Here is a 27,632-nt window from a genome sequence, read left to right as displayed (position 1 = left end):
CAGGTGCTCGCTGTACTTGAGAAGGAAAATAGGTAGTGCCTTAATGCGCAGAGACACATTAAGGCTATAGCCTACTCCACACATGGCCCATACAACCTTGTATTAAACGTTGTGTTTCTGTGTGTGTGAGAGAGAAGGAAAGAAATATGTGCTAGAACCTGTTTCTATTGGCCCCAAGTGCAGATGGGTATGTGCGACGCTTGATGGCTCCAGAACACTGCAAGCAAATCCTGAAACTTCGTCGATGTTTATGAAAAACCTATTTTCACCTCCCCTTCCTATTCCCGAGATATAACGGGATTCTTGTAGTCAGAAACAGACGCGCTTTTTCCGTTTACCCCGAACGCCACACCCCTTACTAGGGGGGTTAGCCCCGTGGCGTCGCCAGGAGAAGAGGGGGAGGGGAGGAGGAGATGAGAGAGAGTGACAGTGACAAAGTGAAAAATTTGTTGGGAGTCGGAGTAAGGATAGCAGGACAGCGCCCATGCTGAAATAGGATAGGCCTACCTTTTTATTCTCGCATCGAAACATCGGACTCGTGCTCCGGTCGGAATAGCGGCGAATGAAACATCGGATCCTATGGACATGTACGTAACAACAGCAATTTGTAAGAATAATTTCCCTCTTTTTTTCTAATCGGGGGGTTGCATGCATAGTGTAATTTACAGTTTACAGTGTTATTTACGGCATTCTCAAACTCTTCCGCTATGTGGCAAAGTGACAGATTGCGCATAAGAAGATGTTCCGGTAGGCTACTAAACGTTTTTAACTAGGCTTGGTTTTGTTCAAACTGAAAGAGCCAAGTCATTTTCTTCTTTTCTTTTTCATTCTACCGGATTGGGCGTTACGGGGTGAACGGAGATTTGGGGTTGGGGAGAAGATGTCACGCTGTGGTTATCACCCATATCGTGACCGACAATACATCCTACTTTTCTTTTTTGGTGACCCAGAGGCGAAAACATCCACAACAACTGGCTCTAGAGTCCAGGATCTCGAGTTTACCGGGTGGCAAACTTTGAGGCCATGTTCCAACTCAGTGGAGCATCCTAAACGCTGCGCAAGTGCGCTGTTTTGGAGTTGTTCGCGATGGCCTATGTGGTCCATTTATGTCTTTGACGATAATCCTGTAATCTCTGATCTCTTTTTTTTCACACCACTGGGTGTCTGTCAATGGGTTTCTCTGCATCTATCCACATGGTCCTTCCTTTATAATCTGTGTTAAATAGTTTATTCATGCAGGGGACCAGTCCCCATCACCCCTACCCTGAATGTAACTCACTGCTTGTGCAGTGGAGGATAGTTTGAATGAATTTTTGACAGAGTTCCACATGCACAACAGTGCAAGGCCACTGTCTCACAATGATGACCTCATGGTTTCATTGAATTAATGAATCTCTGGGGTGGCAGGTAGCCTAGTGGTTAGAGCGTTGGACTAGTAACCGGAAGGTTGCATGATCGAATCCCCCGAGCTGACAACGTAAAAATCTGTCGTTTTGCCCCTGAACATGGCAATTAACCCACTGTTCATAGGCCGTCATTGAAAATAAGAATTTGTTCTTAACTGACTTGCCTAGTTAAATAAAGGTAAAAAAAAAATATATGAATCTCTTCACTGACTACATTATTACTGTAATTCTAACCCTTTTTAGGGAGATCGTTCACAAGAAGGCTAACAGTGTCTTGTAAATCTTACAAAGTTACAGTGGAGTAAGTCTTGCAATAGGCTACAGTAGGACGGTCAAGAAATATTGGATGGTTTGCATAAAGTCCATAGAGTATGGCTTCGTGTGTTTGTGTGTGAGAGAGTGGCCTGCTGCTCATGCGCTGGCCTGCTGAGTGTGTGGGAACAGCACTATGGAAACTCAGCCTCGTGGGGTAATTCTTACAATCTGTCCTTTGTGTGCGAGTCGCCTGTGGAGAGGATTAATAATAGCTAATGATCCCATCAACTGCTCACTAACACTGGTGAAGAAATGGGTACACACACAGAAAAACATAAACCTCACAAATATAGATCTACTGCAGTCTACAACTGGATCAAGAGGTGGCACTGGCAGGGATTGAGTTTCGGCATGTGTGTGTTTGGAGGTTCATGTCTGAGATGAGAGGTGTATGTGGGGGGCTGCTGTGTTTTGTGTATGTCTGTATGTGTGTTTGTGTATGTGTGTTTGTGTATGTGTGTATGTGTGTTTGTGTATGTCTATGTTAGTGTATGTGTGTTTGTGTATGTGTGTATGTGTGTTTGTGTATGTCTATGTTAGTGTATGTGTGTATGTGTGTGTTTGTGTATGTGTGTATGTGTGTTTGTGTATGTCTATGTTAGTGTATGTCTATGTTAGTGTATGTGTGTATGTGTGTTTGTGTATGTCTATGTTAGTGTATGTGTTGGCTGGTAAAAAAAAAAATCCATAAAATGTAATAAAGACAGCCTTCATTTATCAGATTTGTTACCCAAACCACACCTCTATCCAAAACTAAACCTGACCTTGACTAACCCAAGCTAATCCTCTCAGCGGCCGGCTTGGATTAAGGATTAAACTGGACGCTTGGAATTCATCATGGTCTAAGGATTTCACAATCTTAGACCAGAAATCACTTGGACAGTTCCATGGTGATGGTAGAGGTTGCATGTGTACATTATATTATTGTACATTAAATAGGCTTCAGATTAAGATGATTTTATTTATCTGTCCATCCGTCCTTCTCTCCCTCTCTCTCTGCCAGCCACTTACTCTCTCACAGAAACACCCAACCATAAAGATGCAGGGTGGAGTAAGGGTAACTAACAATGTTTGGGATAGCAATTGGTAGTAAGTGGTTTGAGTGTTCTGTGTAAAAGGTAGGCTACTGCAGAGTCGTCATGTCAGTTTCATCTACAGGCGTGTGGAGTTTTAGCCTCGCCTCAGCTCATTTACTGAACCTTTGTGTTAATGTAGGTTTGGCCTTCGCTAGTAAGATCAAGTTTAGCCTTTAATCCTTTTGTGTTACTGTCTTATCATAGCTAAGACACCTACCCTGTGGGGTGGCTGTAATGCTTATTACGCTCTGTTCTTATCATAGCTAAGTCACCTACCCTGTGGAGTGGCTGTAATGCTTATTACGCTCTGTTCTTATCATAGCTAAGTCACCTACCCTGTGGGGTGGCTGTAATGCTTATTACGCTCTGTTCTTATCATAGCTAAGACACCTACCCTGTGGGGTGGCTCTAATGCTTATTACGCTCTGTTCTTATCATAGCTAAGACACCTACCCTGTGGGGGGGCTGTAATGCTTATTACGCTCTGTTCTTAACATAGCTAAGACACCTACCCTGTAGGGGGGCTGTAATGCTTATTACGCTCTGTTCTTATCATAGCTAAGACACCTACCCTGTGGGGTGGCTGTAATGCTTATTACACTCTGTTCTTATCATAGCTAAGACACCTACCCTGTGGAGTGGCTGTAATGCTTATTACGCTCTGTTCTTATCATAGCTAAGACACCTACCCTATGGAGTGGCTGTAATGCTTATTACGCTCTGTTCTTAACATAGCTAAGACACCTACCCTGTGGGGGGGCTGTAATGCTTATTACGCTCTGTTCTTGGAGAGGCTCTGTTCATGGTGACTGTACATGTGGCTGGTGTCTTGCTTGTTTAGACTGTTATTGTACTCTCTTTTCCAGAGTACTTCAACCAGAACATTTTGTAGTGTGTGTGTAATGCGTATGACACAGTGGACACACATGCAATCTAACAAATGCCTTGAATATATGAGCAGGAGGAAGAGTGGCAGTTTTACACTCTTTCACACAGTCATACTCATATGTGTACACTTGCACACACAGATGGTTTTATATTCCTGGCCCAAGCTCCTCTGTAGAATTTCCTGTGTAGAGTCAGCCATCAGACTTCCTGTATTCAGGATTGGATGCAGAGGGGGAGGAAGTGGGGGGGAACCGGGGTAATGGGGAACAGGGAAGGAAAGGAGAACGAGAGAGGAAGCAAAAGCACAGAGTGTTTGCTGGATTCAGTGTTGGTTGTTGTGGTTGTTGAGCTATGTACAATGCAGCCACATAGCATTGGACACAACACAGCAGACAAGCTCTGAGGGAAGGAGGGGAAGTAAGTGAGTGTGAGCTGGGCTGTGGTCTGTTAAATGGCTCTCCTTCCCCATACGCATTTTGTCTTCTACAATATCACTTATCTAGTCCTTTCTCATCAAAGGTCATGAAGGAAAGGATATTAGGAAAGGATGCATTTGAAAATAAGCCATGGAGTGGGATGGAGTATGGTAGAGAGTAAGGGGAGGAAGAGAGCGTGTGTGTCCGACCTGTAATGTCTTCCCTCCTGTTCCTTTACAGGATGTGTCCTAGGATCTGTGGAAGCCACCCCGCCGTGCTAAGCCCTCCCAGCATGCAGTAGGGGCAGTCCACCTTAACTCCACAGGTAAGAGAGACACACTCAATCACACGCACACCCACACACAGACAGACTCTCCAGACCTGAATGATGTAACACACTGACTGCTGGCGCGCAGACAAAAGCAAGTCCACCCTGCAGTGTCTTTGAACTGTGACCTTATCTCCCTCATTGAGCCAAATCTACTCATTGGCAGTAGTTTGTCTGTGTGTGTCTGGTTGCCTGTGTGTGTACTAGCCACTTATCACCCCCTGTGGAGTATGAAGCCACTACGAGCAAACACCATTGCATGTGTGTGTGTTATTGTCTCTCTCTTAATCTTCAGTACTCCACTATGTCTATTACAAAGTATATTTCTCTCTCTGTGTTTAGTTCACGACATCGACCTCTAAAGGAGCCAGGATGTTTACAGGTTCTACCAAGAACCCAACCCCTAAAATACCTCAGCCTGAGAGGCTGGATGAGGTGTACTCCGCACTGAGGAGAGGCCTACAGTGAGTACACACACACACACACACACACACACACACACACACACACACACACACACACACACACACACACACACACACACACACACACACACACACACACACACACACACACACACACACACACACACACACACACACACACACACACACACACACACACACACAAACAAACACGACTGGCCTGGCTGTTGTAGCAGACAGGTCTACAGCGATACAGGAAATTATTCAAAGTGAAGCAGGAAATGACATCACAATGCTTTGTTCTCAGGTCATTCCTGCAGGTCCACCAGCTGGAGCTGGGCAGCCTGGGGCAGCAGATCAGAGAGAGCAAGAGAAATGGCCGTCTGGTGAGAACACACACCACCAATCACACCAGTCTGACCAATACTAACCCATCATCACCACACTGGCCAATGCCGCTTGCACCATCCCACTTAGTGGACATTTCATTTCTCAAGACATTCTGTTAGAGTAATACTGTATGCAATGTGATGTTAACTGTTATATACCTCCTTTCCTCTCTGCAGGGGTCTCTGTATGAGTTGGATAAGGTGGGTTTCAATCACACCAGGGGAGATGACTGTATTAATTCACAACTCTATTAATAAACGAATGAATATGTACATTTTGGGGTGATTTAATTACCGAATAACTTGTCTTTGATCTTTGTGCTTTATCAGCAAGTGAAGGCTATAGAGAGATTTATGCGTCGCTTGGAGTTCCACCTCAGCAAGGTATGACTTTGAGTGTGTGTGTGCATCTGCAGTGCAGTAAGATACCTGTTAGTCATACATTTGTCATAGTGTTGTCATAATGTTGTGACTACAGAGTAAACTCTGTGTTGTTATAGGGTAACCATCTCTAATACTTTTTGGTAGCAGATTAAGGAGCTTTACAGGTCTGCATCACAATAATGTTTCTGCACAGCTGTAATGTTGCTGTAACGTTCCAGGTAGAGGAGCTGTACGATGCTTACTGTATGCAGCGGCGGCTGCGGGATGGGGCCAGTAAGATGGTGGCAGCCTTTAACTCTGCCACAGGGAGCAAGGAGGCACGGGAGAGCCTGAATGAGGCCAACAGGGGCTACAGGGAGTACACTGAGGTAAGGGACAGGGGTTTATGGGTACACTGGGGAGACGTGTTAGAGAACAAGGCTATTCGCTCTTTCATAGAGCCTTTTAACGTTTAAAATAGCCATTTACAGAATGGAAAGTAAGGTAAAGTAAGTCTTGAAATAAGTAACTTATCAGAAATAAGAGTTTGACCGCAATGTCATGTTGCTCTGACAACAAACATCACAGATTATTATTGATATGAATGACTCATTCTCTCTCTCTCTCGCCTCTCTTTCTCTCGCCTCTCTCTCTCGCCTCTTTCTCCTTCGTCTCTCTCTCTCTCTGCAGCACATGTGTTCGCTGGAGAGTGAACTGGAGAACCAGATGGGAGAGTTTCACATCAAGATGAAAGGTGAGTAATTCCCCCCCCCCCCCCCCCCCCCCTTTCTCCCACCAATTTGTTCTGGCCCTCACTCCCATCTGTTCTTACCACCCCCTCGCTCTCTTTCTCTCTCTCATTCTAGTGTTCTCTCTGTGTGCATATGTTATGTGCTGTAACTGTATGTCTCTTGTATTGCAGGTCTGATTGGCTATGCACGGTTGTGTGCAGGAGACCAATATGAGGTGAGAATAACTAATTGACACACACTCACCTACACCGACACATGCACACATGCAGTATGCGCACACACATGAGGCACTGATGGTACCCTTGACCCCCAGGTCCTGATGCGTTATGGGCGTCAGCGCTGGCGGATGAAAGGTCGTGTGGAGGTCAGCAGTAAACAGGTGTGGGACAGTGAGGACAATGTCTTCCTGCCTCTCATCACAGAGCTCCTGTCAATCAAGGTGAGAAAGCCCTTTAGATGGAGCATGATAGTGTTTATTATCAAATCAGTATTTACTGTAATTAACTCTGGATAAACGTGTTTGTGTTTATAATAACATGTATAACAACATATAGATATTATAAACATGTTTATAATAATGATACGTTATTACTGTATTGCCATGTTATTATCACATTATTGTACACAAACTGCAAAAATACCCAGAACTTAACAATAGTCCTAAAAAACATCACTTATCGCCACCATTCAACTGACTGTGGTTGTTTGTCCGTTGTGGTTGCCAAGGTGACTGAGCTGAAGAGCTTGGCCAATCACGTGGTGGTTGGCAGCGTGTCCTGTGAGACACTAGACCTGTTCTGTCCACTGCCTCAGACGGTTGCTGTGGATATCAACGACTTGGGGACAGTAAAACTGAACCTAGAGGTCAACTGGAGGTCAGTCTCACCTCAATCATCCCTCTTTACCATTTCATCCCCCTGTCTCACCTCCCTCCCCTGTCTCACCTCCCTCCGCCTCAACCCCTGTTCCACCTTCATCTATCTCCCCATTCTATTGGTGATAGCCAAACCAGGCCATTTGTGAGAGAAAGAGTACTGTTTGTGTCAAGACTGACTCAGTTTGTCAGTAGTAATAACACACGATACAGATGTTTCTATAATATATAACTCTAATGTAAATACAGTTGAAGTCGGAAGTTTAGATACACTTAGGTTGAAGTCATTAAAACTGGTTTTTCAACCACTCCATACATTTCTTGTTAACAAACTATAGTTTTGGCAAGTCGGTTAGGACATCTACTTTGTGTATGACACAAGTAATTTTTCAGTGGGTGAGAAGTTTACATACACTAAGTTGACTGTGCCTTTAAACAGCTCGGAAAATTCCAGAAAATTATGTCATGGCTTTAGAAGCTTCTGATAGGCTAATTGACATAATTTAAGTCAATTGGAGGTGTACCTGTGGATGTATTTCAAGGTCTACCTTCAAACGCAGTGCCTCTTTGCTTGACATCGTGGGAAAATCAAAAGAAATCAGCCACGACCTCAGAAAAAACATTGTAAACCTCCACAAGTCTGGTTTATCCTTGGGAGCATTTTCCAAACGCCTGAAGGTACCATGTTCATCTGTACAAACAATAGTACGCAAGTATAAACACCATGGGACCACGCGTTCTGTCTCCTAGAGATGAACGTACTTTGGTGCGAAAAGTGCAAATCAATCCCAGAACAACAACAAAGGACCTTGTGAAGATGCTGGAGGAAACAGGTACGAAAGTATCTATCCACAGTAAAACGAGTCCTATAACGACATAACCTGAAAGGCCTCTCAGCAAGGAAGAAGCCACTGCTCCAAAACCTAAATAAAAATGCCAGACTACGGTTTGCAACTGCACATGGGGACAAAGATCGTACTTTTTGGAGAAATGTCCTCTGGTCTGATGAAACAAAAATAGAAGTGTTTGGTCATAATGACCATCGTTATGTTTGGAGGAAAAAGGGGGGAGGCTCAGATCCAAAATTGATGGCATCATGAAGCAGGAAAATTATGTGGATATATTGAAGCAACATCTCAAGACATCATTCAGGAAGTTAAAGCTTGGTCGCAAATGGGTCTTCCAAATGGACAATGACCCCAAACATACTTCCAAAGTTGTGGCAAAATGGCTTAAGGACAACAAAGTCACGGTATTGGAGTGGCCATCACAAAACCCCGACCTCAATCCTATAGAAAATTTGTGGGCAGAACTGAAAAAGCGTGTGCAAGCAAGGAGGTCAACAAACCTGACTCAGTTACACCAGCTCTGTCAGGAGGAATGGGCCAAAATTCACCCAACTTATTGTGGGAAGCTTGTGGAAGGCTACCCGAAACGTTTGACCCAAGTGAAAGAATTTAAAGGCAATGCTACCAAATACTAATTGAGTGTATGTAAACTTCTGACCCACTGGGAATGTGATGAAAGAAATAAAAGCTGAAATAAATCATTCTCTCTACTATTATTCTGACATTTTATATTCTTAAAATAAATGGTGATCCTAACTGACCTAAGAAAGGGAATTTCTACTAGGATTAAATGTCAGGAATTGTGAAAACTTTTTACATTTATTTGGCTAAGGTGTATGTAAACTTCCGACTTCAAATGTATCTTGCCCTCTTTCACTTTCTCTCGCTCTCTCACACACTATCCTTCTCTCTCTCTCAGTCCGTTTGATAAAGATGACCAGACCTCGTCCTCCAGTACGATTTCCAAGCGCTTTTTGTCCAATCAGAGCCCTCCAGACACACCTTCCATGCGCGAGCAGGTGTTTTATGTGAGTCACACCTTGTCCTCCCTGCCTCTCTCCCCAGCTTTAACCTATGCTTAAGTCAGCAATTCATAATTGTCTGGAAAAACTAAATATTGTATTGTTTTATTGTTGTTATTATAACCATTGATTACTACTTGCTATTATTAGTTTAATTTTGTTCTGTTTCAGCTGCTCCCTGGCTGCTGTGTTTGTAGAGGTAGCAGTGGTGTGTGTGTGATTGTATTAGAGGAGTGTGTGAGTGTATCAGTGAGCTGTGTAGGAGAGGACTGTGTGAGCGTACAAGAGTGGGTTGTGGAGCGTGTGAGTGTATTGGTGAGCTATGCAAATGTAGGAGAGAAGTGTGTGAGGATAGGAGTGAGTTGTGTGAAGAGTGGAGATCTGGTTGTAGAGTGAATGAGGGTACCAGTGATATGTGTGAGACCAGAAGTGAGTATGAATGTAGCTGTGGTCCGATTAGCTGTTTAATAGTGGTTGAGTAGTAGTCCAATTTCTCCCTCCTCTTCCTCGGTGCGCCGAAGAGCATTTCTCCTTGGAGCAGGGCCAGACTGGGCCAACACTGGTCAACGTTGGAGGTGTTCCGTTCCACTTTGGCGGACAGGCTCTCTCCACCCAGCCGAATACACTCACAGTTGGTGTGTGGCTGCATACAGTTGAAGAAGTGTGGTTGTCTGTAGTTGAAATGTGGTGGTCTGGTTAGTGTGTGGTGGTTTGTAGACAAGTCATGATTTTCAATGTGGACTAGCCAGTGAGTGAGTCTTGGTTCATGTAGTTTGATCATTGCAATTTTCTGAAATGCAGTGCCGTCTAGGGAATTTGATTATTTTGTCCTTCAGATATTTTGAAAATCATGTTTGTATTTAAAGCATATGTTCAGTGCGCATATCTGGTGTAATTGTTCTGTCATTAATGATGTTTTAGCCAAGTTAATTGTGTGACAGGAGGCCTCCCGAGTGGTGCAGTGGTCTAAGGCACTGCATTGCAGTGCTAGCTGTGCCACTAGAGATTCTGCGACCGGGAGGCCCATGGGGCGGCACACAATTGGCCCAGCGTCGTCCGGGTTAGGGAGGGTTTGACCGGCAGGGATATCCTTGTCTCATTGTGCACTAGCAACTCCTGTGGCGGACCGAGAACAGTGCACGCTGACACGGTCGCCAGGTGTACGGTGTTTCCTCCAACACATTGGTGCGGCTGGCTTCCGGGTTGGATGGGCATTGTGTCAAGAAGCAGTGCGGCTTGGTTGGGTTGTGTTTCGGAGGACGCACGGCTCTCGACCTTCGCCTCTCCCAAGTCCGTACGGGAGTTGCAGCGATAAGACAAGACTGTAACTACCAATTGGATACCACGAAATTGGGGAGAAAAAAGGGGTGAAAAATACAAAGCAAAAAATTGTATGACAGCAACACCAGGTCATCAAAATAGGAATTTCAATTCTCCTTTCCAGATGGAAATAAATATATATTTTTTCCCCATGTTTTGTCAGATGGACTTGCCTATTATTGATGACATCTTTCTCTCTTCCTCTGCCCCCACCCATTCCCTCTCTCATTTATCGCTGTGTAGTCTCTATTGAGGAGACCAGGGGAGCTGGAGAATGGTACAGTCTGGTCAAACTCCTCTGAATCATCAGACGACTCTTCCAGCCCAGCCATGGGACACACACACAGGATGATGGCCACTCACAGCCTACAGACCACACCCACTATCCAGATCTCCTTCAACCCCCGCCAATCAAGCGTCTCTACCCCATCCCTCTTGTCCAATCAGGAGGAAGGGGAGCCAGACGCCACCAAGGGATTTGGCAAAACAGACTCTGTGAAGTGTACACTGCTGAATGGCCATTTTAAGTGTTCTCGATCTCTCAGCCATATCAGTGAGAGAGCCATAGACTGTGTTTCGACTAACAGGTTGTCTGACCAATCAGTTGAGTCCTCTGAAATGCCAGAACCCCTACCCCGCTTAGACCTTGAAGTCTCCTGTGTGGCTTCTCACTGCTCTAACCAGGACATGCATGAAGCCTTGGACTTTCCTGAATCTGGGGTCCCAGAATCATGTGTTTCAACCCCAGTGGATCAAGGTGATGCTCCTCCGGCCTCAACACTGCAGGCCGAGAAGCCTAGGGCTGGAGTTGAGCCTCTTCCCACAGACCGTGTACTGGGAGAGGGACTGAGGGAGGGAAAGTCCTCCACGGAACACAATCACAGACTCCAATCTACCCAGCCACAAGTGCTAACACTACCAGAAGAGACAGTGACTGTGAGTGTATGTGACAGTAGACATGTAATTGTGTGTGGGTAGACATGTAATTGTGTGATGTGTGTACTAAGTCTCTTTCCTCCATAGGGTCGATCTCACAGTCGGTCCTTCAGCTTCACTCAGGAAGTTGAGACTGCCCTGGAGAGCTTTGATTTTCTCAACTGCTCTGACCTTGACGATGAAGAAGAGGAGGAGAAAGAACAAGAAGACGAGGAAGAAGATGAACAGAAGAGGGATGAGAAGGAGAAGGAAGACGAGACAAGGGACTCTGCTGAGAGGTCAGCATTCCCTTCCATTATGTATCAGGCTCTAACTGAACTCATCCTGCCATCTAGTGTTTGGAAAGCGGAATGGTATGTGAATTTAGTTGAGTCTGGATGGTGGATTTAGTTTGTATAATACTGGGTGAAGTTGCATAGTGCTGTTTTCTAATGTGGTCTGTAATATTCTCCTTTTTGCTTTCCTCAGCAGTGATGAGTGTGAGGACGATGTTATAGAAATCATTGTCGAGGCCCCTGAAGGCTTCCGGAATGAGGACTGTCCTCCTCTAGATGCAGACTGCAGCTCTGAGGTAATGATAATGATCATGGGTTTATGCCTGTATAAATAGTGCCTTAGGTTTCAGTGTTCTGAACTGTAGAGAACTTTGCATGTAACATTTACATAGGAGGAGGAGAGTAGCGAGCAGCTGCAGGCCTCCATTGAGACAAAGGAAGAGCAAGAGGAAGAAAAAGAGAAGGAGAAAGTGGAAGACAAGAAGAAGGAGGAGGAGCAGGTTACAGAGATGGACATCCCTGCCACACAGGAGCATGGTGAGGGGGAGGGTCAACACAGGGGAATCTGCTGACATGAGAGTGAATTGAAGTGTGAGTGGTGTTGATCGAGATGTGTGTGTAATTTGTATATGCAGTGCATTTGGAAAGTATTCAGACTTATTTTGTTTGATGTGCAAATGAATAAAAAATATAAAAACTGAAATATCATATTTACATAAGTATTCAGACCCATTACTCAGTACTTTGTTGAAGCACCTTTGGCAGCGATTACAGCCTTGAGTCTTCTTAGGTATGACGCTACAAGTTAAATAAAGGTTGCCTAGTTAAATAAAGGTTAAATAAAAATATAACAAGCTTGGCACACCTGTATTTGGTGAGTTTCTCCCATTCTTCTCTGCAGATCCTCTCAAGCTCTGTCAGGTTAGATGGGGAGTGTCGCTGTAGAGCTATTTTCAGGTCTCTCCAGAGATGTTTGATTGAGTTTAAGTCTGGGTTCTGGCTTGGCCACTCAAGGACATTCAGAGACTTGTCCAGAAGCCACTCCTGCATTGCCTTAGCTGTGTGCATAGGGTTATTGTCCTGTTGGAAGGTGAACCTTCGCTCAGTCTGATGTCCTGAGCACTCTGGAGCAGGTTTTCATCAAGGTTTTCATCAAGCTTTGCTCCGTTCATTTTTCCCTCGATCCTGACTAGTCTCCCAGGTGCTGCTGCTGAAAAACATCCCCACAGCATGATGCTGCCACCACCATGCTTCACCGTAGGGATGGTGCCAGGTTTCCTCCTGACTTGACGCTTGGCATTCAGGCCAAAGAGTCTAATCTTGGTTTCATCAGACCAGAGAATCTTGTTTCTCATGTCTGAGAGTCCTTTAGGTGCCTTTTGGCAAACTCCAAGCGGGCTGTCATGTGCCTTTTACTGTAGAGTGGCTTCAGTCTGGCCACTCTACCATAAAGGCCTGATTGGTGGAGTGCTGCGGAGATGGTTGTCCTTCTGGAAGGCTCTCCCATCTCCACAGAGGAACTCTGGAGCTCTGTCAGAGTAACGATTGGGTTCTTGGTCACCTCCCAGACCAAGGCCCTTCCCCCCGATTGCTCAGTTTGGCCAGGCAGCCAGCTCTAGGAAGAGTCTTGGTGGTTCCACTGCATTCTTGGGGACTTTCAATGCTGCAGACAATTCTTGGCTTGGTTTTTGCTGTGACATGCACTGTCAACTGTGGGACCTTATATAGACCGGTGTGTTCCTTTCCAAATCATGTCCAGTCAATTGAATTTACCACAGGTGGACTCCAATCAAGTTGTAGAAACATCAAGGATGATCAACGGTCAATGGAAACAGGTCTCAAAGCAAAGGTTCTGAATACTTATGTAAATAATTATTTCGGTTTTTTATTTTTTATAAATTAGCTAAAAATTATTAACCTGTTTTCGCTTCGTCATTCTGAGGTGTTGTGTGTAGATTGATGAGGGAAAAAAATATTGAATACATTTTAGGATAAGACTGTAACGTAACAAAATGTGGAAAAAGTCAAGGGGTCTGAAAACTTTCTGAATGCACTGTATTGATTGTGGAGTTGTCATTGGTGGAGAGTAAGTTGTATTTATGCTTCATGCAGGTGATGAGGCATCCTGTGTTGAGGAACCCCGCTCCTCAACCCACAGCAGTATAGCCACCACTCTCCTTTAACATAATGGAGATGCCACTTCTTCAGACCATTATCAGATGCCATCCTAATCCCACCACTCTCTTAAGAGATCCTTACCATTTCACCACTAACAGATCAAAGAGCTCCGCTCCTCTTCTCGATCAGACAATCAATTTCTGCCATGGAGTTCTTCTAGATCAGACAAGCGATTTCTGCCATGGAGGTGGAGATTGTGCAAATGAACAGAAATATATTTGCCTTCCTCACTCCACTCGTGATTGAAAACATGAATGACTATTGTTGTCCACTCATCCAAAGGCCACATGTACACACACAGTCACCTTACAGTGAAGAGACATTTGTAGCCTAATGGAGCCTCTTCAATCAGAAAGTGCCTCAAGTTACAGAAAGAGGGATTGTCAGTTAACGAATACATGAAGAAAATGATATTTTATTACGAACCAGAAAATAATATGAATGAGTATAAAGAAGAGTTTTGATACATTGTTTATTTTCAGGATGACTTACAGATTGTGCACTATAAAAGATACAATTATTTACTGTTTCATATAAATAAATAATGTTGAGCAAATATGTTGCCTGCTTTCAAATGTTTAAACTTTATTATAAAAAATCTCTTGGTAAACCTACTATATTGGATGGTGTTTCTATGAGAGTACTTTCGGTGTGCTTTAAAATCAGTATTTGAAAATGACAACAATGAAACAAAACCCCTCAAATGTTCTGTGCTGGCATCCACTACCCGAAAGCAGCACCTTTACATCCATGACTTCCAGACTAACGTCTTTCTAAACGGTACTGCCCTCTCCTGGGTCATGATGGAGAGGATGCCAAACATATTCCCACAATATTATTTTTACCTTTAACTAAATTATTGATAATTGGAAGGAGGTATATGGGATATACACAGTGCTTGACTTGGACTAAAATAGGTGTTGGTACAAATGTTTGATGCCGGTACTGTATATTTTTAGGTGCAGGAGCTTCACAATACTTTTGAGCTAATATTTTATAAGAGGATTAGGAGCTCAAGCAGTAGAACGTTGGAGGTGCAGGTACTCAGCTCCAGTGAGCTCTTGCCCAAGTCAAGCATTAGATATACACTATCATAGCCTGATTCAAGCCTTCCCAGCCCCACAATAAATATTTGTTATATAATGAAAGCAACATCTTTCACAAACTATTCTTACAAGCATGCATTTATGCTGTGGTTGCATGGTAGTCTTGAAATATTTAGCTTTTCATAGTGAAATATATCCCTATTAAGGTAACGCAAACTAAGTATAGAAAAAATACAACTTTTTTGTCATGTGGAAACAACTGTTCATCCAGAACCACGCCCACGAACCCTGGAATTCAAAACTGGCGCTCAGACGTCACTGCCACACAACTGCTGCGCTACCCCCCTCCCACTTCTCCCGTCGGGCCTCTGTCTGCGCATGCACACTCGCCCGCTCCAGGCCACCATTTTGTGTAGAGATAACTCTGTCAAAGCGTTAGAGGATTAATAGCGCTGGGACGCAAGGGCAATCTTCCCTGCCGTTGCCAGAGAAAGACCGAACAAGCACTGAGCGCTCAAGCAAATTTACCAGAAAAAGGAAGACCGAGGAGCAGGTAAAACGGCACTTTCTCCGATGAAGGGGGGCATTTTTGTAGGAGCTGTCGTCGGCCTCTAGGTGTCACGGTGGGGCTCGCGGTCCAGGCGACTGGCGGGGGGGTGTTTGTCTCCCTCTATCGTTATCGAAATTTACTAAAAACATTTATAACCCAGAAGTTAGAGCTTCTGTTAAACGTATTAGTGTATTTGGACTGCTATTGGTTCGTATTAAGGCACAGATGGCTTTATAAATGCCTTAATGTTTAGTGGCTTGTTTAGGCCAGGCGTCCATCTTCTCGTGCCCTTTGTTTCCTCTTTTGAGAAGAGAACCTGCGTCTCCGGGTTCTAGAACGAAAGCTTAACATTGAGTTTAAACTTTGGATCGATGTCGATCTATACATTGTATCAATGTAACATCTTTAATGTTTCCAATCACTCATGGTGCTACACTTTGGAGAAGAAAAAAATGTAATCAATAAATCTGTGTAGTATTTCAGAATTACTACATAGTACCTGATCTGGGTAGTTATTTTAGTCGATGTTCTACAACAATCCGTTGGTTCTGATATATCAGCACTAATTGTGTAATACTTTCTATGGATTCAAGCTATTTTACGGCTTCTCAAAATGGGGCTCTAGTTAAGTTGGCTCGGTAACTAGGTAACGTTTCACAAAGGTTCCCTTGAGTAAACACGGAAGGAGGAATGTAGAGTCATCTCTTAATGTGTAGGCCAAATAAATCCGCAAGCACGGAGAGTAGATTTCTTCTTCAGAAGCTAGATAAGGAATTGGTTTTCTATAATCGGCACCACGTCCCATCGCGCCAGCCTGGTCCGCCTACAGCCGCCTTTCGATTTAAAACTTGTCATGAGAGCTCGAGCTCCCTCTATAACCTGCATGGTAATGTTACAAAAACATCCGCAATACCGGGCAAGACACATGAGGGTGAATAGGGTAGGTTCCTTTTATCAGTGAGTTTCTTATATATTAAAAAATGATCTGCTTATTTTGGGAGTGTTCTTTTTTTATTGGGACTTTGTCAAATGGTTGGTAGACAGAGAAGTAGGATTAAAGATCAAATAATCAGCTGGTGTTCGGCAATTAGGCCTGGCTTGCAGTGCTTTCCAATTTATCCCAAATGTGTTTGATGGGGTTGAGGTCAGGACAATGTGCAGGCCAGTCAAGTTCTATCACAACGATCGTGACAAACCATTTCTGTATCGCTGAAACAGGAAAGGGTCTTCCCCAAACTTGGAAAGTTGGAAGCATAGAATTGTCTACAGACAATGTTTGTCTATGGAGAGTGCATGGCGGTGCGCTCGATTTTATACACTTGTCAGCAAAGTGTGTGGCTGAAATAGCCAAATCCAGTCATTTGAAGGGGTGTCCACATACATTTGTGTATATATATATATATTAGTGTATCATGCTTCAAAGTTATTTATTTAAAAATTCTTCTGGTATTATCAGGTCGTTTCTATGGAGGGTGAAGTCGTTTCCATTGAGCCCGCTCAGGTCGAGGGTCTCCAGGACAGTGGGGAGGGAGCAGAGCTGCTCCAGACTGCAGATGCTGCCCTGATGGAGGGGGGTGTGGCACCCCAAGAGGTGACGGGGAATGTTGAAATGATGGTGATGGACACCCTGGACTCGACCCTTGACCCTGCCCTGCTACAGATGAAGACTGAGGTCCTTGAAGGGGGTGGCACAGTGACGGTCACCGGGGGAGACGAGGGACAGATCATCACCCTGCAGGTTAGTGTGATTTGTGTGAGTTGAGAGAGGTTTGGAAGATATCCCTTGTAAGCCAAACTTGTAGGCATAAATTATTCAGAGAACTGACTGACCCCGACTGTGTCTTGACTTTAGGTGGTGAACATGGAGCAGACGAGTGCAGCACTGGGGCTTGGACAGCTGCAGCTGGTGCAGGTTCCTGTCACTACAGCCACCGTGGAAGAGCTCCAGGCCAGCTTCGTTGACGCCTCAGCAGGCAATACTGAGGCAGAGCCAGTGATCTGCCACACCCTCCCTCTGCCTGAGGGCTTCCAGGTCGGACGCTACTCAACTACAAACACACTTTAAACAAGCATTTTAATATCCTGCTTAATGTTTCTATACACACTTTGGCCTGAAGGCTCTGGTGAGATGCACTGACTATAATACAACTCTAACCCCTTCCTGGCAAATTGTTTTTGTCTGGTGAAGGTGGTGAAGGTGGGGGCGAATGGAGAGGTGGAGACAGTTGAGCAGGAAGAACTGCAGGCAGCCCAGGATGAGCTCCAGGTGATCCACAGGGAGGAGGAGGAGGAGGAGGAGGAAGCTGAGCCCCAAGTAGAGGACCAGACATGGTCCAAAGACCCAGATTACCAGCCAACTGCTGGCATCCGCAAGGGGAAGAAGGGCAAGAAGAGCCGCCTGCGTTACGGGGAGGGGGAGCGGGACATGGACGTGTCTGTGTATGACTTTGAGGAGGAGCAGCAGGAGGGGATGCTCTCTGAGGTCAATGCTGAGAAGGTTGTGGGCAACATGAAGCCGCCCAAACCCACCAAGATAAAAAAGAAAGGTCAGAGTTGTGTGAAAGGTCAAGTTTTGTGTCTAGGTGGGTGTATGGCAACCCCTCTCTTTTGGGGGTGAGGAGGAGATCTGTGTGGGTTAAAGGGAGACTCGGCGATGACGTAGATGCAGCAAGTAGAACGCATAGTAGGTCAATTTCCACAAACTATGAGCGTTGAGGCGCAAGGCTCAACTTCTGTGCTGTTTTGGTCCCGTGGCTACCACGCTCTTAACAGCGTGAAGCGACCCTGTGCAGATACTGTGTGTCACAGTGAGCTCGATGTCATGCATTTCGCTCATCTCAATATCTGTGAGTCTACCATTTTGCTGAGTCTACCTTTTAATGTGTTAAATAACCTCTTTTGTCTCTCTCAGGTGTGAAGAAGACGTTCCAGTGTGAGCTGTGTAGCTACACCTGCCCCCGGCGCTCTAACCTGGACCGCCACATGAAGAGCCACACAGATGAGAGGCCACACAAATGCCATCTGTGTGGGAGGGCCTTCAGAACAGTCACACTGCTGAGGAACCACCTCAACACACACACAGGTATCTACAGACTCACATGTTCAGTCACAGGCTGTTTAAAAAAAAAAAAAAGTACATGTGTACAGTTGAAGTCGGAAGTTTACATACACTTAGGTTGGAGTCATTAAAACTCGTTTTTCAACCACTCCACAAATTTCCTGTTAACAAACTGTCGTTTTGGCAAGTTGGTTAGGACATCTACTTTGTGCATGACGCAAGTCATTTTTACAACAATTGTTTACAGACAGGTTATTTCACTTATAATTCACTGTATCACAATTCCAGTGGATCAGAAGTTAACATACACTAAGTTGACTGTGCCTTTAAACAGCTTGGAAAATTCCAGAAAATCATATCATGGCTTTAGAAGCTGATAGGCTAGTTGACATCATTTGAGTCAATTGGGGGTGTACCTGTGGATGTATTTCAAGGCCTAACTTCAAACGCAGTGCCTCTTTGCTTGACATCATGGGAAAATCTAAAGAAATCAGCCAAGACCTCAGAAAAAAAATTATAAACCTCCACAAGTCTGGTTTATCCTTGAGAGCAATTTCCAAACGCCTGAAGGTACCACATTCATCTGTACAAACAATAGTACGCAAGTATAAACACCATGGGACCACGCAGCCGTCATACTGCTCAGGAAGAAGACGCGTTCTGTCTCCTAGAGATGAACGTACTTTGGTGCGAAAAGTGCAAACCAATCCCAGAACAACAGCAAAGGACCTTGTGAAGATGCTGGAGGAAACAGGTACAGAAGTATCTATATCTACAGTAAAACAAGTCCTATATCGACATAACCTGAAAGGCCGCTCAGCAAGGAAGAAGCCACTGCTCCAAAACCGCCATAGAAAGGCAGACTACGGTTTGCAACTGCACATGGGGACAAAGATTGTACTTTTTGGAGAAATGTCCTCTGGTCTGATGAAACAAAAATGGAACTCTTTGGCCATAATGACCATCGTTATGTTTGGAGGAAAAAGGGGGACGCTTGCAAGCCGAAGAACACCATCCCAACCGTGAAGCACGGGGGTTGCAGCATCATGTTGTGGGGATGGTTTGCTGCAGGAAGGACTGGTGCACTTAACAAAATTGATGGCTTCATGAGGAAGGAAAATTATGTGGATATATTGAAGCAACATCTCAAGACATCAGTCAGGAAGTTAAAGCTTGGTCACAAATGGGTCTTCCAAAGGGACAATGACCTCAAGCATACTTCCAAAGTTGTGGTAAAATGGCTTAAGGACAACAAAGTCAAGGTATTGGAGTGGCCATCACAAAGCCCTGACCTCAATCCTATAGAAAATTTGTGGGCAGAACTGAAAAAGCGTGTGCGAGCAAGGAGGCCTACAAACCTGACTCAGTTACACCATCTCTGTCAGCAGGGATGGGCCAACATTCACCCAACTTATGTAGGAAGCTTGTGGAAGGCTACCTGAAACATTTGACCCAAGTTAAACAATTTAAAGTCAATTAGAATTTGGTAGCATTGCGTGTATTTAATCTTCTGACCCACTGGGAATGTGATGAAAGAAATACAAACTTAAATAAATCATTCTCTCTACTATTATTCAGACATTTCACATTCTTAAAATAAAGTGGTGATCCTAACTGACCTAAGACAGGGAATTTTTACTAGGATTAATTGTCAGGAATTGTTAAACTGAGTTTAAATGTATTTTGCTAAGGTGTATGTAAACTTCTGACTTCAACTGTATTTATCCTTATTGAATGGATAGGGTGAGTTTTACTTATGTTAACTATTGCCCTCTCCGTTTTAGGCACTCGTCCTCATAAATGCCAAGATTGTGACATGGCATTTGTGACCAGTGGAGAGCTGGTGCGTCATCGTCGCTACAAACACACATTCGAGAAACCCTTCAAGTGCTCCATGTGTGACTACGCTAGTGTGGAGGTAAGTACGCACCTCTGATCTATTTTTACATGTTATCTAGCTGTGAACTAATTTGCAATGTATAACTGAAATGTTTCTGGAATGTTGTTTAAATGTTTCTCTCTCTTTGCCCCAGGTGAGTAAGCTGAAGAGACACATCCGCTCCCATACAGGCGAGAGGCCCTTCCAGTGCAGTCTGTGCAGCTACGCCAGCCGAGACACCTACAAACTGAAGAGACACATGAGGACACACTCAGGTAACACATACCCAATCTCTCAGCCTTACACCCAAGTATTCCTGATTTTAGTTCTGTTGATCGATGCTACACTACTTGACCAAAAGTATATGGACACCTGCTCGTCGAACATGTCATTCCAAAATCGTGGCCATTAATATGGAGTTGGTCCCTCCTTTGCTGCTGTAAGTCTCCACTCTTCTGGGAAGGCTTTCCACAAGCGCAATAGTGAGGTTGGGCACTGATGTTGGGGCATTGTCATGCTGAAACAGGAAAATACCTTCCCCAAACTGTTGCCACAAAGTTGGAAGCACAGAATCGTCTAGACTGTCATTGTATGCTGTAGCGTTAACATTTCCCTTCACTGGAACTAAGGGCCCTAGCACTAACTATGGAAACCAGTCCCAAGCTATTATTCCTCCTCCACTAAACTTTACAATTGGCACTATGCATTGGGGCAGGTAGTGTTTTCCTGGCATCCGCCAAACCCGTATTCGTCCGACAGACTGCCAGATGGTGAAGCGTGATTCGTCACTCCAGAAAACGCATTTCCACTGCTCCAGAGTCAAATGGCAGCAAGCTTTACACCACTCCTGCCGACACTTGGAATTGTGCATGGTGATCTTAGGCTTGTGTGCTGTTGATCGGCCATGGAAACCCATTTCATGAAGCTCCCCTGACGAACAGTTATTGTTCTGACGTTGCTTCCGGAGGCAGTTTGGAACTCGGTAGTGAGTGTTGCAACTGAGGACACTTAGGGCAGAAATTTGACAAACTCACTTGTTGGAAAGGAGGCTTCCAAGTGGCGCAGCGGTCTAAGACACTGCACTGCAGTGCAAGAGGCGTCGCATCAGACCCTGGTTCGAATCCAGTCTGCATCACACCCGGCCGTGATTGGGAGTCCCATAGGGCGGCGCACAATTGGCCTAGTGTCATTCGGGTTTAGCCTGGGTAGGCCGTCACTGTAAATAAGAATTTGTTGTTAACTGACTTGCGTAGTTATATAAATAAAATGACGGTGCCACATTGAAAGTTACTGAGCTCTTCAGTAAGGCCATTCTACTGCTTGTTTGTCTATGGAGATTGCATGGCTGTGTGCTCAATTTTATACACCTGTCAGCAACGGGTGTGGCTTAAATAGCCCAATCCGCTAATTTGAAGGGGTGACCACATACTTTTGTGTGTGAATATTTATTTATTTATTTTCACACATTACCGTTCAAAAGTTTGGGGTCACTAAGAAATGTCCTTGTTTTTGAAAGAAGCTATTTTTTTTCCCCCCATTAAAATAACATCACATTGATCAGAAATACAATGTAGGCATTGTTGTAAGTGACTATTGTAGCTGGAAACTGCAGATTTTTTATGGAATATCTACATAGGTGTCGGAGACCCATTATCAGCAACCAATCACTCCTGTGTTCCAATGGCACGTTGTGTTAGCTAAACTTGGATTAGCTATCGTCGAAGGAATGAGCCTTACACCGAGGCCTGTACTCTGGAGCGGGATCGATTTGGAGGTCGAGGGTCCATCATGGTCTGGGGCGGTGTGTTACAGCATCATCGGACTGAGCTTGTTGTCATTGCAGGCAATCTCAATGCTGTGCGTTACAGGGAAGACATCCTCCCTCATGTGGTACCCTTCCTGCAGGCTCATCCTGACATGAGCCTCCAGCATGACAATGCCACCAGCCATACTGCTCGTTCTGTGTGTGATTTCCTGCAAGACAGGAATGTCAGTGTTCTGTCATGGCCAGCGAAGAGCCCGGATCTCAATCCCATTGAGCACGTCTGGGACCTGTTGGATCGGAGAGTGGGGGTTACAAATATTTACACATGTTAGGTTTGCTGAAAATAAACGCAGTTGACAGTGAGAGGACATTTCTTTTTTTGCTAAGTTTATATATATATACATACATACACACACACGTGTATCTGCCTCACATACAACCTAATAAAGCGTCCCTCTCTCTGGCAGGTGAGAAGCCGTATGAGTGCTACATCTGCCATGCTCGTTTCACGCAGAGCGGCACCATGAAGATGCACATCCTGCAGAAGCACACAGAGAATGTGGCCAAATTCCACTGTCCCCACTGTGACACAGTCATCGCCCGCAAGAGCGACCTGGGTAAGCGACTCGCTTGTGCACAGTCATATCTCCTCTGCTGAAATACGGTCTTGTAACCGTGAGTGGATCAGTCTGTGTTCCTTACATTTAGATTGTCCCGTCCTTCCTTTTTCACTCTCAGGTGTCCACTTGCGGAAGCAGCATTCGTTCATGGAGATGGGCAGGAAGTGTCGTTACTGTGACGCTATGTTCCACGAGCGTTACGCACTCATCCAGCACCAGAAATCCCACAAGAACGAGAAGCGCTTCAAGTGCGACCAGTGTGACTATTGCTGCAGACAGGTACGTGAAAGAGACCTTCTCTACTTGTTTCCTCAAAATTTTCACTGATTTGAAATGGTGGATGTCCACCAGATATTTGCCATCGTCAATCTCAGAGATGAGAAGCGGCCACTTTAGACAATTGAGATGCCTCCCATGGATATGTTTGGAATCAGCCGGAGACTGTTCTAGACCTCGGTGTGTTCACTGACTGTCCTATGTTTAACCTCTGACCCCTAGGAGCGTCACATGATCATGCACAGACGCACACACACGGGGGAGAAGCCGTACGCCTGCAGCCAATGTGAGAAAACCTTCCGGCAGAAGCAGCTGCTGGACATGCATTTCAAACGTTACCATGACCCCAACTTCATCCCCACTGCCTTCGTCTGCAGCAAGTGTGGCAAGACCTTTACTCGCAGGGTAAGGGGACAACACACATCCACACTGCAGGCTAAAGGACTCATTCACATACAAAGGCATATCCTCCTGAGCAGGATACAGGACACTCAAAAAAACACACCCTCCCACCAGGTTGGGGAGGATTGAAGCCTAGTTGCTCCACAGTGTGTTGTGGTCTTAGTGCCTTCAGAAAGTGTTCATACCCCTTGACTTCTTCCACATTTAGTTTTACAGCCTGAATTCTAAATATTTTTTCCTCTCACCCATCTACACACAATACCAATAATCACAAAGTGAAAACATGTTTTTTGAAATTGTTCCAAATATATTGTAAATTAAATACAGAAATATCTAATTTCCATAAGTATTTACACCTCTGAGTCAATACTTTGTAGAAGCACCTTTTGCAGCAATTGCAGCTTTGAGTCGTCTTGGGTATCACCTTCTGGATTTGGAATGTTCTCCCATTTCTTCCAGATTTTCTCAAGCTCTGTTAAAGAGCCACTGAACACGGCAATTGGCAGGTGTTTTTTTTCTGTTGCTTATTAAAAACGAGATTTCAGTCTTTCCTGACCGATTCTGCATTTGGTTAATGATTGTCCCCATGAGTCACTGAATAAATCAAACATAATTTTTACGTTTTTGCCAAGGATGTTTTAGTTACACAATTTTGTTTCTAACTAAGGTGTTTGGTGCAGTATTTCTCAAGCAAACATTTTTTTTTGCAAGGTGTTTTATGTGAACATTCGGGGCTGTTGAGCAGGTCTGTCACACTGTCTATGCTATTGGATTGAGCGCAATCACCGCATATGTTCATCCCATGTTAGTGGGCAAATGAACATTGTTTTGACAATGTTGTTTTGACAATCTTAATTTACCTGTTGTGATGCATGAATGTTTTAGACGACTGACTTTGTCCCAAATTATCATGTTTACACTTGTAATAATTTTGACACTAGTTTCTGACTCATCAGCGCCACATGTCGTTTTTCAAAGGGAATCGTTGCTTTTTAAAGGCAGTCACTCTTTATGTTAGATGGGGAGCGCGGTGAACAGCAATCTTCAAGTCTTTCCACTGGTTTTCAATGGGATTCGTGTCTGGGCTTTCACTGGGCCACTCAAGGATTCTCACATTCTTGTTCTGAAGCCATTCCAGCGTTCCTTTGGCTGTATGCTTGGTCATTTTTCGGTTGGAATGTAAATCTTCACCCCAGTCTCTGAGGTCCTTTTGCACTCTGAAGCAGGTTCTCATCAATGATTTGCCTGTATTTGCCTCCATTCATTGTTCCCTCTATCCTTACCAGTCTCCCAGTCCCTACCATTGAAAAACATCCCCATAGCATGATGCTGCCACATCCATGCTTCACGGTAGGGATGGTGTTGAACGGGTGATGAGCTGTGCCTGGTTTTCTCCAAACATAGTGCTTTGCATTCAGGCCAAAGAGTGACATTGTTTATCAGACCACAATCTTTCGACTTATGGTCTTTCACGTGCCTTTTTGCGAACTCCAGGCGTGCTGGTGCCTTTTTTCTCAGTAATGGCTTCCGTCTGCCCACTCCCATAAAGCCCAGATTGGGGAAGTGCTGTATATACTGTTGTCCTTCTGGCAGGCTCTCCCAGCTCAGCCATAGAACTCTGTAGTTCTGTCATTGGGTTCTTGGTCACCTCCCTGACCAAGGTCCTTCTTGCATGGTTGCTCAGTTTGGTCGGATGGCCAGCTCTAGGCAGAGTCTGGGTAGTTCCGTATTTTTACAATTTCCCAATGATGGAGACCACTGTGCTCTTTGAAACTTTGAACACTCTAGAAATGGTTTTATACCCTTCCCCAGATGTCTCATCACAATTCTGATTGTTCCTTGGAGTTCATGGTATAGTTTCTGCTCTGACGTGCACTGTTAACTGTGGGACCATATATAGACAGGTGTTTCTTTCTAAATCATGCCCAAACAATGTAATCAGTCACATGTGGACTCCAATCACGTTGTAGTGACATCTCAAGTATGATCAAAGGAATTTGGATGTACATGAGCTCAATTGGGAGTGTCATAGCAAAGGGTTGTGAATACTTATGTAAATGAGATTTCTGTATTTATCTTCAAATGTGGAGTTTGGAGTATTGTGTTTAAATGAGTGAGAGAGAATCTATTTAATCCATTTTGAATTTAGGGCTGTAACAACAAAGTGGAATAAGTCAACTGGTATGAATACCTGTTTACATTTTTTGATCTCTTCCATTTAACATGTATTCTTTTTAAACCAGTTAAACATACACATACGAACCACAACTACATCTCATCTGCCCAGACCCACATGCTCACACCCCATCCCTAGTTCCTGCATTTGCCACATCGCCTTAAATTGTACAAATTAGTTTTTCTAGGTCGCCCATGCTATTTCAATAAATCATTAGATTTTTTTCATTATGTTAATGGTTTATTTGCATGTTTTTAGTACTTATTTTTTCAAGATGAGTGATGAGAATCGTCCAGCCCATTGACTATCTCACTGTTTTCTGAAGGCACTGTATATGACTCTTTGCTCCACAGAACACCATGCTGCGTCACGCGGAGAACTGTAACGGAGAGAACACCGGCGATGAGAACGGAACCCCGCCAAAGAAAGGCCGCCGTGGCAGGAAGAGGAAGATGCGCTCCAGACGGGATGACGACGATGACGACACCGGTACGACCAAGTCACAGTTCACTTTATTGTTCTTATACATACAATGAAACAATATCATGTAATATTGTTTACTATGCATCTTAAGAGTACATCGCTAAAATCAGGTCTTTCTTGTTCCTCTCTTCCACAGAGCCTGAGCTGGATGATATTGAGGAAGAGGAGGAGGAGCTGCTAGCTGAGATTGAGGTGGAGCAGGCACCTCCGGTTGTCCCTGTCCCTGCCCCTGTTGGCCCGCCAGCCAAGAGGAAACGTGGAAGACCTCCCAAGGCCAAACCTGCCCCAAGTGAGTCACACTCTGGTACCCTGTTGGAATAATAAAGAAATACCACCCTGTCTACTTAATTTCTTGAAGGAATCACTTTTCATGCAGACATGGCATCGAGTGAATACTTTGGCCTTCACAGATTTAATCAGATGCAGATCACTGATCAGTACCCCAAGGGACTCAAAAGTCCCAAAACAGCTGGACAGATGTATAAAAAGTGGTTTTCTTCTTCCCTCAGCGGAGGCAATTATCCGGGTGGAGGATGAGACCACAGGCGAGGTGGATGACATCATCGTGAAGAAAGAGATGAAAGCCGAGCAGGCGAGCCAGGAGGAAGAAGCTGTCGAGGATGAGGAGCCAGCAGTAGAGGTGGAGCATGCTGAAGGAGAGCCTGCCAATCAGCTAGAAGAGTCATTCCAGGGGGAGGAGGTGGTGCAAGAAGTGGCACTGTCTGTCACAGAGGCTCCGCCCAACGGTGACCTCACTCCTGAAATGATTCTCAGTATGATGGACCGGTGATGAAGTCTCTGTCTACATCTAACGATACAAATTGTCCCCTATCTGTACACTCGCATACACCCCATTGTACCCACTCTCAAACATACACCGTACACGTATACCACACATGCACACCCCAGTTATAACCTAAGATCTCTCTCTCTCTGATGTTGATGATAATGCCTGGGACATGTCTAAAGATACCTTTAGCCCATTCTATTTTTTTAAGAGCTTATTTTCCTCTCTTGCGATCTCTATCTACATCCCACTGCGAAACCCCTGACACCCTCATGTTGAATTATGTTTGTATACAGAATCTAGATAACATGCAGACTGTTGTCACTGGAAAAGATGTAAGGAGAGGGGTGGTTTAGATCATGATGATGTATTATGTCATAAATCATGTCCTCATTCTGCTGTCAATTATGTTCTCGAGGCCCTCAGAATGCCTTCTCTGTTGCATATTTTGGCCCACATTTGATCTCTTCATGTTGGCCCTTTTCTTGTGCTCTGTTGTCTGTCTAAAAACAATTATGTGCTTTCACCCATGGAATTAGCGTGTCGGATGACCTGAAATATTCTGCTTTTACAAAATGTGATGCTGTTTTAAAATGAAACACAATACCTTGCTCTTGTTAAAGCTTTTAGAATTGATTTGTTTTTTGGTTTGATGCTTTTGTCTTTTGTACCATCGAAATGAAATGCTAGGGGGCTTGAATGGCAAGATATGATTGGAGGGGTGGGAGAATGTTTGACTGTACAGCCAATAATAATACAAATAAAAAAAGATCAACCTA

At 44.5% G+C, this 27,632-nt stretch overlaps 2 protein-coding genes across 10 annotated transcripts; both read left to right on the top strand.

The window, feature by feature from the left end:
• Window positions 1-298: 298 nt before the first annotated feature.
• Window positions 299-14,425, top strand: LOC106587418 (rho family-interacting cell polarization regulator 1). 8 transcript variants are annotated; one of them, XM_014175790.3, is made up of 17 exons: window positions 299-587; window positions 4,342-4,426; window positions 4,772-4,893; window positions 5,162-5,240; window positions 5,421-5,444; window positions 5,574-5,627; window positions 5,846-5,995; window positions 6,297-6,360; window positions 6,529-6,572; window positions 6,672-6,797; window positions 7,085-7,233; window positions 9,000-9,108; window positions 10,666-11,364; window positions 11,446-11,711; window positions 11,827-11,929; window positions 12,026-12,170; window positions 13,746-14,425. In XM_014175790.3, the coding sequence occupies exons 3-17, from the start codon at window positions 4,802-4,804 to the stop codon at window positions 13,814-13,816; spliced, it is 2,175 nt and encodes a 724-aa protein (XP_014031265.3). In that variant the 5' UTR covers window positions 299-587; window positions 4,342-4,426; window positions 4,772-4,801; the 3' UTR covers window positions 13,817-14,425. The 8 variants fall into 8 exon arrangements, with proteins under 8 accessions (XP_014031265.3, XP_014031266.3, XP_014031264.3 ...); XM_014175791.3 differs by having other exon boundaries at window positions 299-607; window positions 11,830-11,929; XM_014175789.3 differs by having other exon boundaries at window positions 299-607.
• Window positions 14,426-15,203: 778 nt separating this feature from the next.
• Window positions 15,204-27,632, top strand: LOC106587416 (transcriptional repressor CTCF). 2 transcript variants are annotated; one of them, XM_014175788.3, is made up of 13 exons: window positions 15,204-15,410; window positions 16,864-17,145; window positions 17,260-17,439; window positions 17,596-17,953; window positions 18,319-18,489; window positions 20,250-20,383; window positions 20,499-20,619; window positions 22,577-22,726; window positions 22,848-23,008; window positions 23,228-23,410; window positions 25,937-26,072; window positions 26,203-26,355; window positions 26,576-27,632. In XM_014175788.3, exons 2-13 carry the CDS (start codon window positions 16,873-16,875, stop codon window positions 26,854-26,856), a joined length of 2,301 nt encoding a protein of 766 aa, XP_014031263.1. In that variant the 5' UTR covers window positions 15,204-15,410; window positions 16,864-16,872; the 3' UTR covers window positions 26,857-27,632. The 2 variants fall into 2 exon arrangements, with proteins under 2 accessions (XP_014031263.1, XP_014031262.1); XM_014175787.3 differs by lacking the exon at window positions 15,204-15,410 and adding an exon at window positions 16,117-16,347.

Source organism: Salmo salar, chromosome 26 (assembly GCF_965601325.2).
Source record: "Salmo salar chromosome 26, fSalSal1, whole genome shotgun sequence".
In the NCBI taxonomy this organism is placed as follows: Eukaryota; Metazoa; Chordata; class Actinopteri; order Salmoniformes; family Salmonidae; genus Salmo; species Salmo salar.
This window is presented reverse-complemented; position numbering and strand designations above follow the sequence as displayed.

Excerpts from the sequence above, each read along its gene's own strand:
- LOC106587418 (XM_014175790.3), top strand. The coding sequence starts at position 4,802 with ATGTTTACAGGTTCTACCAAGAACCCAACCCCTAAAATACCTCAGCCT. Across the intron at positions 7,234-8,999 it reads AACCTAGAGGTCAACTGGAG|TCCGTTTGATAAAGATGACC; the intron begins GTCAGTCTCACC and ends TCTCTCTCTCAG. Across the intron at positions 11,930-12,025 it reads ATGCAGACTGCAGCTCTGAG|GAGGAGGAGAGTAGCGAGCA; the intron begins GTAATGATAATG and ends ACATTTACATAG.
- LOC106587416 (XM_014175787.3), top strand. The coding sequence starts at position 16,261 with ATGAGAGCTCGAGCTCCCTCTATAACCTGCATGGTAATGTTACAAAAA. Across the intron at positions 17,146-17,259 it reads GACAGATCATCACCCTGCAG|GTGGTGAACATGGAGCAGAC; the intron begins GTTAGTGTGATT and ends TCTTGACTTTAG. Across the intron at positions 22,727-22,847 it reads CGCCCGCAAGAGCGACCTGG|GTGTCCACTTGCGGAAGCAG; the intron begins GTAAGCGACTCG and ends TTTCACTCTCAG.